Source organism: Siniperca chuatsi, linkage group LG23 (assembly GCF_020085105.1).
Source record: "Siniperca chuatsi isolate FFG_IHB_CAS linkage group LG23, ASM2008510v1, whole genome shotgun sequence".
Lineage (NCBI taxonomy): Eukaryota > Metazoa > Chordata > Actinopteri > Centrarchiformes > Sinipercidae > Siniperca > Siniperca chuatsi.
This window is the reverse complement of record NC_058064.1, coordinates 14,259,119-14,276,551: the sequence shown is the minus strand read 5'-3', so window position 1 is coordinate 14,276,551 and position 17,433 is coordinate 14,259,119. Positions and strand designations below refer to the sequence as shown.

At 41.1% G+C, this 17,433-nt stretch overlaps 1 protein-coding gene across 2 annotated transcripts; it reads right to left on the bottom strand.

Annotated features, from left to right (window-relative positions):
- Nucleotides 1-4,973: 4,973 nt before the first annotated feature.
- On the bottom strand, nt 4,974-17,338 carry LOC122871062 (DENN domain-containing protein 2A-like). Of its 2 annotated transcripts, none has more exons than XM_044185643.1 (20): nt 17,222-17,338; nt 14,844-14,915; nt 12,689-13,804; nt 12,355-12,446; nt 11,751-11,845; nt 11,445-11,654; nt 11,038-11,131; nt 10,897-10,947; nt 10,593-10,795; nt 9,466-9,575; nt 9,023-9,092; nt 8,402-8,479; nt 8,160-8,300; nt 7,557-7,705; nt 6,701-6,878; nt 6,583-6,624; nt 6,345-6,453; nt 5,943-6,212; nt 5,776-5,862; nt 4,974-5,650 (listed from the first exon to the last, which is right to left on the bottom strand). In XM_044185643.1, exons 2-20 carry the CDS (start codon nt 14,900-14,902, stop codon nt 5,619-5,621), a joined length of 3,186 nt encoding a protein of 1,061 aa, XP_044041578.1. In that variant the 5' UTR covers nt 14,903-14,915; nt 17,222-17,338; the 3' UTR covers nt 4,974-5,618. The 2 variants fall into 2 exon arrangements, with proteins under 2 accessions (XP_044041578.1, XP_044041576.1); XM_044185641.1 differs by lacking the exon at nt 17,222-17,338 and adding an exon at nt 15,965-16,277.
- Between the last annotated feature and the right edge of the window lie 95 nt (nt 17,339-17,433).

Below are 17,433 nucleotides of genomic sequence, written 5' to 3'. Positions count from 1 at the left end.
GCACATAAAAAACACACACACTCGAACATAAGCCTGATGTTAATGTGAAAACCACATGGTACTGTATATTCCCCCTCTTTATAGCACGCAGTAAGTGTCAGTCAAGCTGTTTTATGTCATGCTGGCCACTGTAAAACTACAAGTGTACCAGAGTGAGCGCCACCGCAGGTATGAGTGGATCACATTTCATCTACAGTATCATTTTAGCAGATGGCAGACTTTACAGGAAAAGATATTATGATTGTTGTGGACTCTGACTGGCAGTCACATTGTTAATGTTGGCAAGCTAGTGGGACGCTGATAGAGAAGGTGAAAGGTGAAGGAGAGTGTACAAAAAGAAACTTGTGCACACACACAGGCTTATTGAATGTGCCTGTGTGTGTGCACATGCATGTATTCAGACATACAAAACATCATGCATGTGCAAACAAAACCAAACATGCATGTCTTTTTAGCCATGCTAGCAGTGTGGCTCTGAGGATGGCAATGTCTGTCTGTTGGTCCATCACTTTGGACCAGACTAAAATATCTCAACAATTACTGGATAACTGTTATGACATTTTGTGGAGATTTTCATGGTCCCCAGAGGATGAGGCCTACTGACTTTGATGAATCATTAACTTGTCTTCTAGCCCCACCATGAGGTTGACCTATGTGGAATTTCACAACAACTATTGGGGGGATTGCCTTAAAATTTGGTACAGATATTCATGTCACCCTTTGGTGATCCATTAACCTTTCATCTACTGCCATCAAAAGATCAAAATATTAATTTGTCCATTACTTTGGTTTATGGCCAAATACCTGTAAAACAAATGACATTCCCACATTAGCAAATGTATGCATACTAAATAAAGATGGTTAACATGGTAAACATTATACCTGCTAAACATCATCATGTTAGCATTGTCCTTGTGAGCATGTTAGCATGCTGACATTAGCTGAAAGTAGTGCTGTTCTTAAGTACAGCCTCACAGAGCCGCTAGCTAGCTGTTAACGCTGTGTTTGAAATCACCAACTGATTTCACTCATTCACTACTCCCTATGTAATGACAAATTAATCATCATCATTCATCATCACTGACAGGCGTAGAGTCGCACAACACCAATTTTCGCATCTATAAAACGCAACTATTGTGGAATTGTTAGCAGAAAGTAGTCTACACACCACAGACATTACTTTTTTGCGTTCAGTTGTGGGGATTTTAAAGGGCTCTATACTGTATAGTGCATATATTTCACACTAAGAATTCAGACACTCGAATAAATGGCAGAGTGTAAATATAGCGCAACACAGTAAATAGGGAGTGATTTCGGAAACAGTCTTGTTTCACGATGCGACAACTTTCTAGAGCTGCAGATTTTCTGGTTGAATCTTTAAGGTAAACCTTTGAATCAGCTTGCTTCCTGCATTGTGCACAAAAGGATGACATATTAGAGTTCCAGGACACACACAAAGTTACTGTAGTCCACATATACAAACCGCATGAAGAGGGACGAGTCTACGTACTGACACTTACAGACCAGACCACCCTGGAACTATTCTGACAAAGAATCCCGTCTACGTGTGCGAGTGTGTGTGTGTCCACTCCTCAGGCTCCAGACAGACTCCTCTCCATGCTAAACACAGACACAAAGTCAGACGATGTAAGGTGAGATAGGAAAATGTAAAAAATTGGGGGTGTGACCCATTAAAAGGTCCTTTGAGCTGAATGAGTGAGTGAGAGACAAAGACAGAGAGAAGGATTTTAACCCTTGTCATCAGATGCCATGACTAATGGTGGTGTAATAGTAGTGTGGATAAACTTGGACACATACAGCAGACCACATGCAGTCAGGCTTGACTGACACACCCTCCAGCCTAGAAATCTTTGTGTGTGGCCTGAGCCCCCCCTCGCTCTCTCTCGCTTTTTATACTCTTTCCTGAGCCTCTCTCACCCCTTTTTCTTTCTTTCAAAATTTGAGATTAAAGGGCGAGAAACAGAGGCCATGAAAAAAGGGTCAAACTCACAACCCACAATGGTTTTGCTCTCCTCAAACTACCTTTGCATGTCCAGCACCCTCCACTGCTCTCCCTCCCTCCTTCTTTTTCCCTCCACTTCCTCCACCCTCTTTGCTAGTTTCTGGTCTGTGTCCACAATTTTAAGGCTTTGCAGTAACATGGCTTAGCAGTAGGGAAATGGAAATCCTCCGCTACTAATCCTTTTTTTCTTTCCTCTATACTCTGTACCACTTCACCTCTTCCCTTGTCAAATTCACCTCTCCTTTCCTGTCCTGCCCTTCTCCACCGCTCTCCTCTCCCACCTCCTCCTGCTGTTATGTTCTCCTTATGCTTTGATGGCTCCTCCTCTGAAAGGGGGAAATGATTCAGGCCCCTGGCATGCATGGCAGGGCTGCAGCTGGACACTGCACCTGCAGCTCAGAAAAACAAGCCGACGGGTGCATGTTTGGGAACCTTTCAATGTATGTGTGTACGGTGTGTACTGTACATGCGCTTGCGTTTAAGCGTGTGCACAGTCAAGTATTATTCTCATACATCAAACTCCAGAGAAACTTTTTTGGCACTCTTCCCCTCTTTTTCCCGCCTTTTTTAATTTCCTACTTTTTTCTCCTTTGTTATTCCCACACTTCTCTCACACAGGCAGTGTCAGGCAAATTAAAATCATTGTGAGATGGTGTTTAGAGGAGCAGCAGGCTCAATCATGGCCCCTAGAGTTCAACCAGTTCCAACCAGGCACGAAAGGACTCTGTAGGTACCATATTTGTGTTGTCATGACAAAAATACCCAAGGCACGCTCGTTTAATTTGTACAAAATTGCATATGGCACCTGGGAGTTACAGCCGCCATGACCCCAAGCTTTTTAGCAAATTCAACCTTGCCAGCCTTTTTGATTGAAGGTTGTGGGTGAGGAGGTATAAAAAAAATTAAACAGAATGATGGAAAATGACATTACACATTTTCATTTTGATTGATTGCAAGTGCTGCTTAGTAGCCGCACCTCCCTACCTTCATAAATTACACCATAAATCATGTAATTAGCAGAGGCAACCTCCAGAGACTTTAAAATGCAAGTTTGCAGGCCTTGAAAATAGGTCAATAAATCTCTGGAGACTTTATAATTGAATTGCTGGTTGGTTTTAATGGACCGTGATGTTTGTATGATTTTATTTCTGCTGAGCATAATAGGCATAATTGCATGCGTACATTGCACCGTGAGTCTTGCAGCAGGTTCTCACTTGCAGGTAGATGTTTTCCATTACCAGCATAAAGTGGTATCACTGTGTAGCATCTCTTAAAGGTGGAATCCATGTCAGGTAATAGGGACCTCTGAAAGGCACTTTGCAAGCAAGATTAGAGTTTCAACAAGCTATTGTTGTTTCTAAGTGGCAGATAAGAGTGCTCCTTCTCCCTGACTGAAAACACATGACATTTGTGTTTGCAGTGGTGAGAGGTATTCCACAGGGAGGTTTGCCGTGGAAATACACCAGTGCAGGATGTAAGGTTTTGGGGGTCAACCCCTGCTGACTGGAATTAATCTAAACCATAATTACCTCTGCACTAACGAGCCAATTGTCTTGAGCCGCGGCCAGGTGTTTAACAGGAAACATTATGTGACAATGTGGGTTTGGTGTCCACCCATCTGCACACATACACAAAGTGTGAACTAACATTTCGGCAGCCGTCAATGCTCTTCTCTCACCACATCCATTTATCTTCCTGAGACGCCTCCTGTCCCACAGCACCACAGCTTTCCCACCTTGGGAGCCAGATGGGAAGCTGTGGTATGATTTTCACATTTGTTACTCTGTGGCAGCTTCACTGAACATGTGTGTTTTAGAGCAGTGGTTCCCAACCATTTTTGTCTGATGTACCCCCACAGCACTGTCAGATGAGCTCAACTACCCCTTCAGCGACACCAACAGTCACGTTCCATATGTGTTCATTTGAATTGATTTTAAACTGGATGTTATTTAACACTATTGATTATGTTATATAACAGTGGATATTGATAACATATTCATTACTTTTAGCTGTTTAAAATTCCCTGCTAACTAGTTTTCACGCACTCTCAGTTGCAACATGTAGCCTAGTGTTCAGGTGTTACAGCTATTTTTTGAATCAAATGATTTAGTTAAGCTACTCCACAATCTTTTCATGCAGACAAGTGCAGAAGCTCCTGGTTGGGAATCACTGTTTTAGAGTATGTACAATGTGTGACTGTACAAACCTGCATCTGTTTTATGTATGTTTTGTACTCTGTGTATCCATGTATATGCATCAACATCTGTGTCAGCAGATGTGTGTGTGTGTGTGTGTGTGAACTTGCCACTAACAAGGTGACAGGTTAGGTGCTGTGCGATGGCCCGGGGACCTTGGGCATGATCAGCAGGCACGAACTGAGCACACTAGTCCTCAGACAATACAGCACTATGCTCTGCTCTGCACCTGTGTTATGTTTTCATGCTGACAAAGATGTGCTTTCCTCTTCGTGGGCTAAAGATCTGCTTTGTTTCCATGACTCAGAGACTAAAATAGTAAAGCTGCCACCAACTCTGAACCGAGGCTCTTTGTAGTAAAAGGGCCAAATAACTTCGAACACACAAACACAGCAGTGAATGGTTAGCAAATGGGTGGTATGTGGATTACTCACTTTGTAAAACTGGCACACAAATGCTGAGTGAACACAATTTACTTGGCTTTGATATTCTTCTCAGGATTTTCTTTGTCAGGATTTTCCAGTGTGTAGCAAAACTCATATTGTAAAATGTGCACAGTATAATGGGTACATTATGTTTTTACCATAAAGTAATCTCATCAATCATAATGTGCAAACTGGAGGATGGTGGGGAAAGAGATTACAGTTTACAAAAATTACATCTAAACTCTAAACGTGTAATGCAATGATTTATGAGACCTGGACATTCGTTTCAATAGAAAAAAACATGACAACATCAAGACAATAACCCACTGCTTCAAAACAGCAAACAGAGAATATTTATTTACTTGTCAAGAGTCAAGTGATATTGTCACTGTTATGACTAAAAGAAAATTGAAGCATTAAAGAGCGGGAAAGCGGATCTGTCACTTTCCGGTCAGTCATTGTCAGTGTCAAGATCATCTAATCAGAGAAAATATACTACTGCCCCCTAGTGGATTCAGAAAATACTATAACTGTGAACTTTCAAGTCAACTTACAGTGCATACAAAAGGCAACCACCGAAGTGTGTAGCATATAATTCACCTACTTTTCATACTCATCAAACCATTCAGTGACCGCTTGTGCCCTGAATAGAAGCATTCACATTCTATACTAATTTATTCAGGTTGTCCCTTCAATATGTCAGCCATATGTAGCTTACACCAACCAGGAACCTACCTCTTAAATATTTCTGAGTCTACAGTCCCAAGTTTTTTCACCACAGCCACCCTATGTCTATCATGAGTCCTTGAGCAAAACCCTCATTGACACAGATGAGGATGGCATGAACGAGCGTCTTTGAAAAAGCAGTCAAATGATCATTTATTTTGTCAGATTTCTGCAGCCCGTCAAATTCCTTCCTTGTTTCAGTGCTTCTTCTTTTTAGTTTTTGTCTCTTTTTGTGCAATTATAGTAGCATTATTTCTTGGAAAGAAATTTCATTTTGTTTCCTAGAGCAAAGGGAAAAAAACAAGATTGGTTTCAGGTGAGAATGAGCCTACAGTAGATTGTTTGTAAAGAGCTTGTTTCACTATTACAAAGAAATTCTGGCTGACTAGCTCAGAAACAACCTTACCCAAGCCTTTGAGAAACCTGTTAACCCTCCGGTGTTCATTCTCATGGATGGAGTCTAGATACTCCTGCACCCTCACTTCAAATAGTCCTGAAGAAAGAGAAAGAATCATGAATCACTGAATCGCTTCCCGACAGCAGAAATCTCTTCTTTTTACTGCACCTCTTTACCTCTCAGAGCCTGCCTGTGGAGCTCTCTCTCCTGGATGAACCAGCCAAACATCTGGGTCTCCATGAAGACCTCCAGGAAGCGACGCACAGTCTTAGACGGGATCGCTTTACGAAAACCCTCGCGCTGGAAGGAGCAGGGGACAGGGGATGAAGAAGAGGAGGAGTAACCGTCTTCCCTTTCACCGATGATGAAGAGTGGATAGTGGCCTACCAGCTCCACGAAGAAACGAACAAAGGCCTCGGACACAACAGTGCTAAGATGGGCAAAGTCTGAAGAGAAGAGGATAAACAATGTAACATACATATTAAAATGCAAGATCAAGGTGCTGCTGAACTTGCTCACTTGCAAAATTAAACAGCTTTTATAGCTAGTTTTCAGTCTCAGTCCTTGTTATCTCTCACCACTGGGTGTGTCTCCCCCTCTCTCATTAGCGAGCTCTCTTCTCCTCTCCAGAACATTCTCCAGGGCTGACTGGAGCTTAGAAGGCAGGATGGAGTCCTCATCGTCCAACTAGATGTGACAAAACAGGATAGAAAATTAATTTGTATATATGTTAAGGATGAAATAATTAGTTCCACATCCATACGGATCATGCAGAGCCATAAAAAACACACAAACAGGATTCACTACATGGCCTACCTGTCTGAGAAATCGACTGTTTCCAAGATCCACAACCAGAACCTGTGCACAGAAAGCCTAAATTATTGTAATGTATAAAATTTTTAGCATAATTGCTAAGAATTAGTGCCTCTCTGACCTCTTCCAGGGGCAGCTCGGTGAGCTGGGGCAAGGAACTGGACAGCAGGCCAACGATGAACGGGGTTGGAGTGCAGACGATGTCGAGCATAGCCGAGGGCAGCACAGGGATGTAAGTGTGCTGCCATACAAAGGGGTAAAGCAGCGCCACAACAGCATGGCAGCACTGGGAGAGAGTACTGCAGGGAGAGACACAGGGAAAAGTGAGTGGGGTAGATGAAGAGTTTCTGACAGACACAGCAATCAGATGTTATTAAATGATGGGAATGCTTTTAATTGCTTGTTTAAGGCTTATATAATTGATTTTTGCTTTTTTTTTCTGGATGAGAGTTAGAGAGATAAGGAGAGGCAGAGAAAGATACAGAGTGAATAACTGACTCATTCTCACCACATGAGGGTGCTATATTCTAAAATACTGTCTAATCACTGTGAATATTCCCTAAAGTAACAACGTTTCCCAGAAAGGACAGCAAAGCTACATACTTCTTTCATTTACGTCACTCAACTTTGCATTCCAGTCCTCTACTACTGTGACTGCTCTCTCTGACTCCCACTGGCTTTCTCCTGCAGAGCAAACAAACTGGCCCCAGCACAACAACAACTCAATAGGCTGGCCTCAAAATATCTCTCTGGCATGTTCCCTGAATAAAACTGGGGCTGCCTTAAATTTATTTAAAAATGTGGGTCTGGACCACCCACATTTCTTATAACTTCATAATGAAAACATCCCTGATGCTGATGATACACAACCTCATATTTTAGGAGCCATCAAGTGAGCTGTCACATTGAGGGGGAGATACATATTTCAGTGTGTTGTGTAAGCCTACAGGATAAAAGGCTCCACTGAAGGGACCGACCTGAGTTTGTCAGCCGTGAAGATGACCCTTCGCTCTAGCAGCAGCGACCCCAACACCCGGAGGAGCAGCCGCAGACTCAGACAGGAGAACAGACACTCAAAGTCCACGTGCTCGAGGCGTGAGTCAGAGGGTCGACAGAGCTCCATCACCTGGGAGTAAGATGGATAAAAGATGAATCTACAAAGTTATAGAACACAGCAATAAATACTGTAGTTTATGGTTTTTAAATGGACATTAATTAAATTGTGACCTTTATTGACCTTTAACTAGTTTCAAAATGTCTTTTTAGGTGCTTATCACTGGAAGTCAACTTGAAAAAAAGAAATTTGTCGCACACTTTAGTTTCTAGAACTCCTTTTTAGAACTCCTTTTTATTGAAAGTTTTTTATTTTTTAAGATTTTTCAAGATCAGAGCTTGAAGAAAGCTGAGTGGCTGAAACATTACATGGAGCATATGTATGTGAGATACATTTAAAAATGTTGGAAAAACATGGCAAAAATTTGTCACACACTCCAGCTAATTGAGTGTTTTGGTCGTAATTTCAGTATTTCTGGAGCCTACAGTTTCAGTTGTTGCTCCAGATGGCCCACAGTGTCACTCACCTCAGTGCCTGAGCCAGGGAGGAAAGTTTTAACGGTGATGGTTCTCCCTGGAGCTGGAAACTGAGCCTCCATGATGGCTCTCATAAAAGGCTGCACAAGGGCTGGAGACAAAGCCCTCCGCCTCTCCACCTCATCCAGCACCTACAGTACACACACATACACACACACATACACTTTATACATTTGCTTTATTACAGTTATGTCAGTAATATTATCATAGGAGACCAGTGGGAGTGGTTTACCTTGGAGAACAGGTTGAAACAACCAAGGTGGCTAACAATACAGTAGACCTCTGGGAGACGTTTGCCTTTTCCACTGGGCTGAAAAGAAAAGGCAAAAGTTTACTTGCTGCTGCTGTTGAGTGAAAATCTCCAAAACATTAACCTTTTTGAAACCTGAGAAATTCAGTATAACTGCCGTGTATTTTTTGGACTAACAACTGGGTTTTGAAAGTATTTTATAAGTCGACAGATGTTGCTGAATTCTCCAAAGAAAAAACGTTTACTAAAGGACAATGTAATCTCTCCATAAATTGGAGGTTTTCACGTGACAAAAGACATTTAATTGTTTACTTACAAGTATACTTCTGGACATTTAAAATGTTTGAAAAATGAAAACACTTTAATACACATCAACAGTACCAAAACACACACATACTGTAGAAATACATAGACAGAATGCAAAGGCACACACATACACACTTTCCCAGTCTCACACACTTCCTCCCAGACTCTGAGATGGATCGTTTTCCCACAGGCACGCCGACTATTTTGGCCCACTTATTTACTCAGCCGTCATCGTGGTATTTAGCCACTTCCTGTCCAGCAGCAGCACACTTATTTATTCTACTCATTTCTATTTACCAGTAAACGCCGGCAGTATCCAAACCTCCTGCTCCCATCCTCTCCAGTCAAAACAAAGGAGAACATCTCGCTATTCAAATATACAAATAAAAACATGTTATTACCATATTTTGATTTGACATATGAAAAATACACAGATAATTATATACATACAAACTGTAATGGCATTTATCATTTTTGTTCACAGCCTAAGCAGACTTCCAAGATGTATCCATACATCATCAGTCCACATCTGTAGTCATGTGTATCAGGGGTTAAACAGTAAGTTTTCTAGTGGTAATGAGAGTTTAATTTTCAGTGTCAATTATATTGAGTTGCCAAGAGAGAGAAATGCCTCTGGGGAGAGTATTTAAAACTATTGTGACCATTAAATACATACAATTAATTTTAATTTACGTGGAATTTCATAAAAAGTGGCATTAAGTTAGTTTTTACACACTCACCTTGGGTAGTTCTCCACCGGCTCCCAGTCTTTTGCATCAGGGAAACAGAACTGAGGAATGATCCTCAGCTGATCCTCTGTCTCCCTCATGAACTTGAAGCTCCGCTCCAGCTGCAACATAACCAAAGCAGTGACGCAACTGGACTCCACTTTCGTGCATTTTCATTAACTTAATTTCCAGTACTATTTGATGCATATTTATCCATAATGAACCGATAAAGGTTTGCATGTACTTATTAACAAAAATAAACTTACAGGTTTAAATTAGAAAAGATTAAATGCTGCTGTACAAACAAAGAAATTCTTGTTTGAAGCTTCTCCCTTGCTATTTTGGCTTTTTGCATTCACAGAATCTTGTACGGTAGACTTTGGATCAGTCATATATTTTGAATTGTTAATTTATTTTTTTTATTATTTTTGATACTCCAGCCGAAGATAGATAGGAAAGGGGGAGAGAGAGGGGGGATGACATGCAGCAAAAGGCCTCGGGCTGGATTTGAACACGAGCCACTGCGGTAAGGACTCGTAAGCCTTGGTACAAAAGTCAACATTAAAAACAATTCGCGGGGTGCCCCGGTAGAGCGCACACCCCTTGAATTGTTTTTTAATGTTGACTTTTGTCTGCCTGAGGTAAAAGATGTAGATTTCTATTTTGAGGCATTTGGTCCCAAAAGGTTAAAGGGGTAATTCAGGGATTTAGTATTGCACTTCTATAAAGTTTGTGGACTCACAAGAGACAGATAAAAAAAAGAATGGTCAAAATTGATGCAGCAGAGACCAAGATATCCTGACTTTTTAGAGTTCAAAAACAAAAGACTGGATCCTACGTTTCCCACAATGCAATTGGATAGCTTCTTTCATTAGACCTTTACTGCCCTTCAAATCCCATGTCCGATTTGTAATACAGGCTTTCTGTTAAAAATGTAAAGCCTCAAGCCCGAGTTATAACTGTTGATGACATCATCAGGGTTTCTTCCCTCTGGAGCTACAGAAGATGTTCTCACAGGCTTAGTAGTACTCCAAATGACAAGTTAACTGAATTGAATGTATAAATCGGTGGATAGCCCCTTTAAAACAAAATTACCCACAAAAAGCAAGCAAAGATTCAAGCACTCCTCTGCTCCTGACCTTTGGGGGGAACTGCTGCGTGACCTCCGGCAGATAGTGGGCCCCTGCCTTCGACTTCTGCAGGGACACAACTAGAAAATATTCAAAGAGCTGACGCTGGTGGAGTTCCTGTTCCAGAGAGCTGTTGGTACCGTTGTAATGGACTTGAGTCTGACTTGGCTGGCTCAGTATGGACTGGACTGACACGAGACGCTGACGATGAGCTGGAAAGGAGGAAAGTAAGAGACAGTATGGTTATAAATTTGAAGATGTCAAAAAAATGTAAAAACTGAAAGACAAAAAGAGGTGGTCTGTTGTAGTCTACCTTTTGCTCTTTCTTCGACTTCACTCTCAGAGTCACTATTTTCATCTGTTACTGCAAACAAAAAAAAACATTGTAAGTATTAGAAAATACATAGAATAAAGTTTAATTTCTTCAGGATGAACATCATTTCACCATCATCACCTCTCCCTGAGCTTGTCTCAGCGTAATGATAGATCCTTCGTAGATGTTTCTTCCCAATCCGAGCCTCAAAGATGCTGTTGATTCTTAGTACAACCTGTTGGAAAAAAGTTCTAGCTCAGTGTCAAAAAATGCTACAGCATGATATCTTTCCTTAAGGATGAGAACAAAACACCATTAAATAATATTTTGGCAGTGGAACCAGCAGCCACACTTTCAATTAAAGCTGATCTTAATCTATAAATGTGATATAAGATCCATCTAATGATGTCTTGGCAGTCAAAAGAAAATTCATAAATAAATTCAGTCATATGGTAAGCATTAGGCTTGTAGGGTAAAACTACTCTAGCTCAGGGATTCTGGATTAGAAAATACATACACATCTCTAAAATATGCACTCAAACACACACCGTTGGGATCCTGCGGCAGGTGCGGCTGTAGGGATCCCCGGGCAGCCAGGAGGTGTGTTCAGGCCCAGTGGGAGTTGAGGGAGGGCTGAGCTGGGGTGGAGATGAAACACCCCCACTGCTGGTGCTGTGGGTCGACTGGTTGGTTCTCCGCAGGTCCAGCAGCTTAAAGCTCCTGCCTGAATTCTGCCTGAAGAAGCCGGGCCTCGAGGTCTGTACACAGAAAAATCATTTAATACATTTTCATAATCATTTAAATAAGAAGGGTTGTCACTGTAAAGTATTATGCTTGGCTTGTACTGCAGGAACCTTGGTAGTATCGGCGCCAGGAGAAGAGGGCAAAGACTGCTGGGAGCATTGACTCTCCAGCTCTATATCCTCATATGGGTTCTCTTTGGATGAGTCTGAAGGGAGACCAAAGATGGCAACGTTCAACACATGTTTATCTGCATTTTTCAGATTGTTGTTGTTTTTAAACATAAAATTACAATGTCTCAGGGTCTCAAACAATATTTTTAAATAATATTTATTTCTGTAAATTTGACCTAATCTGTGTAGTACAACATATTGATCTTTTTCTGCAGTTGTTCATGAAGGAATAGAAAAACATCAGAAACAACATTCAATTCATGTAACACACTGATTCTAGAAAATATCAGGGTCATATTCAAGAAAATGAGCTGCAGCCCCATTGTACAGTCCACATCTTACTGGAATTTAAGGGAATAGTTCGACAATTTGGGAAATACTCTTATTCCATTTTTGCCGAGAGTTGAGCTGATGAGAAGCTCAGTACCATCATAAGATAGGTATCTCTTAACTCTGGGCAAGAAAGCAAATAAGTGTATTTGCCAAAAGGTCAAACTATTTCTTTAAAAAAGGAAATCAGTGAAGGATAATAGAGGTTTCTGACCCAGGACGTCTTCATAGTGATGTTCCTGAGACAGTGAGCGAGAGAAGAGCAGGCTAGTTGACCCTGTGAGGTCTTCAAACTCAAAGGACTTCCTGTCACGGTGAACAGAAAATTGCAAATTAGTATTAGTATTAGTGCTTCTAAAGTATGAATGAATTCGTTAAATAGGGTCTAACGTTTAACTATTATCTGCATAGATTTTTCTCATTCATCCAGGTAGTGCAACATCAGGTCTAACTGTTACTATACACAAAACTACTGTATATATTGTATTTTATGTTGGTTTAGCTCTGGCTAGTACATGAGCTACAGATTCAATTTTTGCTCCCTCTACCTGTTGATGTTGTCTCTGGCTCTCTCACCCCTGGGTCTCCCGTAGACACCAGAAGGAGGTTTTAGGGACGTTTTTGTAGAGATGGAGGGCAGTGGGGGGAGGTTTCTCTGCTCTCTCCCCTTCCTGGTGGCGGTAGCTGGATGCTGGAAGGTACGTTGGGGTTTGGGGACTGGGTTGATGGGGGGCGCCCCTGGCTCTGTGTACACATTCTCATGGGGCTGCCTTCCCTCTTTGGCCCCAGAGGATTTCACTGCACTAGTTTGACCCATAGCTTCAGATTCTTTCTTCTTCATCTCTACCTGTTTGTCCTTGCTCGGTGGGCTGAAGTAGTTACCCAGCTCTGGAGGAGTTTTCCCGTGGCTCTCCCCCATAGCCTCCAGCTTTTTAAAAAGAGTGAATACAGCTCTCTTCTCCTGGCTGGTTTGCTCGCCTGTTCTCTTGTCATTGCTTTTTTTCAAGGTCCCCACCTGCTGCTGCACTGCCAGCATAGGCGAACAAGGCCTTGAATCTCCAAGTTTTTCTACATTCTCTTTCTCATGATCTAGCTTTTCCTTATGGACAACTCTGCCGCAGTCCTCCCCTTTTTGTTTCTCACTGGGCTTGTTGTTTTTGAGCGTCCCTCTTTGCTGTTTCCCAGTTTCAACAGGTGAACAAGGCCTTGAATCCCCGAGTTTTCCTACATTCTCTTTCCCAAGATTTTCCTTTTCCTTGTGGGCTACTCTCCTGCAACTCTCTGCACTCAACTCATCAGTAGTTTTACTGTTGCTTTTCGTCAGGGATTCTGTCCTTTTTATACTGGCGCAGTGGCCCAAAGAACCTGAGGTAATGGGTGAATGAGTGGGTTCCTTCCCCTCCCACAGAGAAATCTTGTCCTTGATGTTGCCTCCATTGGATCTGGGGAGCTTGTTGCCTATGTAGAGAGTCTTGTCATTGCTGTGAGGGTCAATGGTCGGCCTCCTGTGAGCCATCATGGGTGATTCTTCCCTCTGGTTGCTCAGGTTGTCTAATGGGGTGAAGGGGAGTTTTGGTGACCCCTCTCTTCCTTGCCCAGCTCCTTTGTTTTCCACTGAAGCAATATGGAAACCACTATTCTCACCAAGACAACCCTTCTTCAGCCTAAACACACAAATAAAAAACACTTTTAGTTAGCTTTGCAAAGTTACAAATTAACATAAAATGATAAATGTCAGACAACTAATAAACTTGACCAAAATGAAACAGAAAATTTTAAATGTGAACTTGGGAGAGTGGTGACCACGTTCTATAGCAGTGATTCCCAGCCAGGGGTACTAAGCATTAGTTGCGGAGAAACTCAACTACTTTGAAAAAATATTTTAGAAAATTAGATAAAATAGATAACGTTAGCTAAAAGTACTGAATAAACCATATACAGTTTATGGGATAAACAGTTAAAATAGTTAGCCAAAACTAATGGTACAGTACCACTGCAAGTGATAGTAATACAAATACAAACGTGACCAAATCGACCTAATCAATTGTATGAAAAAAATATTGTGATAATACCTACTTTTATATAAATAAAGGCATTATATAACATCTACTTTAAAATCAATGGAAATGTACACATTTGGTGACAGGTTCTTGGGCTCATCTGATAGGACTGTGGGAGTACGTCACACAATAAAGGTTGGGAACTAAAGTTTTACAGAATTCTTCAGTAAAACAGTAAAATACAATCTTTGTAAATGATAATTATATCACTGATTACCTGAATTCAATTTAATTCAAGTAACTGGCTGCCAGAGTTTCCTGAACTTCCCAGTACGGTCATCACTGTAATTGCCAGTTAGGGCACACTTAGTCTTTTTCTGGCGACAGTGGGAAAATCCAGCCTGAGAGTAAATGCCAGAGGACAAGCCTATGACCGAGCATCTTCTTCTCATCGGCCTCGCTAAATAAACACATACTTGGACCAGGGCCCATTTCATCAAACTGTTATGTTTTAATAAATAAACGGGAGGAAATGGGAAGCCCTAAGTTGAAAGACCTTTTCTGACCTGTCCTTAATGGATGCGATGAGTAAAGGGCAACCTAAACCGTGTTACTTATTTCTCATGCTCTGGAGGAATTTGTGAGGAAAATGTTCATTTCCTACAGGGAAAATGTTCACTGATAAACCTATTCTGATACAAACCTGTTGACAGTGGAGTAGATGGAGTTCGGCCCAGTTGTCATTCTCTTAGTGGCCGCCATGATTACTGTACACCTGAGACAGAGATAGAGAGGAAAGCATCTTTAGCAAATCGGTTGATTTCTCCAAGCATTTCTTTGCTTTGCTGAATGTGGCATTCAGAGTTTGGCTGTTAACATTTGTATTGCCATCCTGTCTTGGCTTGGCTTGGCTTGGCTCCAATTGACAATTAGTGTCAGATGAGTGTCTCGATGAGACTAAATATCTCTGCACACTCTTTTTCACACCATGTATCAAAATGAGATTAAGATCCTTGGTAAGACATTTTATGCAGTGTGACCTTTCATTCACATTAAGTAATTTACTGTATTCGGGGGCCAGCTGGGCAGACTCAAGGCAAAACATGACAGCCAGGGACTTAGTGCAACTCCCTCCAGTAGTTCATCACACAAACCGACATTTTGGCAGTCATTAGGGAGCTCTTGCATGATTGAATCACTCTTCTCTGCCTTTTGTTTTCTTTAGTGTATTGTTGTATGCTCCTTATTCTGCTGCTTTCTCCTCACAGGAGACCAACCTTTGACCCTGGCAGTGACTAAAAATGCTCTGCTATCCTTTTCTTGACTCTCGTACTTTCACATCTCTAAGGCCAATGTTTCAAAGTTCAGTGGCCTCTAAGATAGTGATTGGTTATTTCCCAGCTCTGAGGCTGTTGTCATCATTTGTTTAGTTGATATGTAGTCCAAATGGCAGCGTGCATGAGCAGAGAGACTGCATGCTGCCCTTAAAGACTACGTTGCTTTTAGGAAATACTTTTTGCTTTCAGGAAATACAAGAGGTTGCTTTTAGGAAATACATATGCCCAGATGAGTTTTTTACCTAAATAAATATAGCACATCTTATTTTCTCCCCTCCCAAGTTTATTTTTTTACAGTTATTAAGGTGACTAAACGGAAAATATGTGACTCAGTTTAATTCACAATAAAATCACATTGTTCTTCAATACTGTTTTGTGCACTTGCGGCACAGACAAGCCAATGAAAATATGAACATAGCCTGTTGAAATCTCACTGTACGCATCACATATTGTATATTAAATATACAAAATGAAATGTGTTTCTTACCTCCTTCTGTCGTACAGTTTCCATGTGTTCATTAGTGAAATGGGAGCATAATGCAACCGATGCTGCTATAAGAGTATCCATTGGTATGACCTCCAAACCACCGTGGTGTATGTCCAGGCTAAACAGTCTGCAACAGGTTTTCTAACTTGATCTAAGTCTTGAAGTGAGTCATCAGATGTTTAATTGAGTGAGAATAGAGACATAAGGGTCTCACCTCAAACCACTGTACACTCCTCTCTCTGTCTCTTCTCCAATCTTCAACTTTCATTCACTCTTTCTCTCCTCACACACCCTGCATATGACTTCCTCCCTCCCCCTCTCTCTATCTCTCTCTCTCTCTCTCTCTCTATATATATATATATATATATGTCTCTATCTGTTGCAGCTGTCTCTCTCCCAGCTGACATTATGAGCAAGCTATGTAGAATGAATGACTCTTAATACTGACTTAAAGTACTTAAACGTCATAATTGTGCCTACTACCTGCAGGGAAATTACTGAGTCATGGGGCTGACATCATTGTATTACGTTATTTCCCTCCAAATCTGGAGATCATTGGAATTCACATAACAACTGCTTCTTAGCTACAGTTGCTCATGCAGCTGTAGCACGTCAGCCCATCCTCCTTGCCCTGTGGTATGTATTCATATATTCACATACAGAAATGAATGACAGTCCCAATGAGATTTGCAAACTGCAAGTGAATAAAGAAATGACAAGGGGCTTCTAAAACTGTTACATCCAAAGAGAAGCTAACTGTTTTTTAACTGTCATGATACAAAGAAACTCACATGGCCAAGTGATATTCTAAAATTTCATAAATCAGTAATGTATTCTTTAATTGTTTACTGTTGTTCTCTATTTAATCAATAATAATAATTTCCAAGGTTGCAATCTATTTTTCAATGTCTTTTTTTGCACTTGTGACATTGTAATTTTTTACATGTATTTATATTTTTTTGTCTTGCATTTGAATCCTTATATTTCTTTTTTCTAATTCTTATTTTTCCCACTAGCCTTTTAGCACAGCCTTAGTTGTGCGCCACATTGCACTTCACCACAAACATTACTTCAACAAATGAACCTTTGAATCCTTGAATTATTTAACATATAGGAATTATTTAACATATTGGAAACTTTAACTACAATGGAAATGTCCAGTGTTATAGAAACATGTACACCACCCCTTAAAATGTGTACATACAGGTTAACACTTATATGCTAAACACACTAATGTATGTCATTGTTAAGGCTTACCAGAATTCAAGTGCTGACCAAGTTCAGTGCTGGATCCCTGTTGCAGTGAACTGGAGTGTTTAGTAAAAGTATTTTTGGCGGTGCAGATTTTGAACTATGTAGAAATCTGCCTGCAGCCAATGATAGGTTGGCTCTACCCCACAAGTGGCACAGTGACAGGTGAGAGCTGAACAGCTGTCTGCTGTATACGGTCACTCTGCTGTGCCTTTACG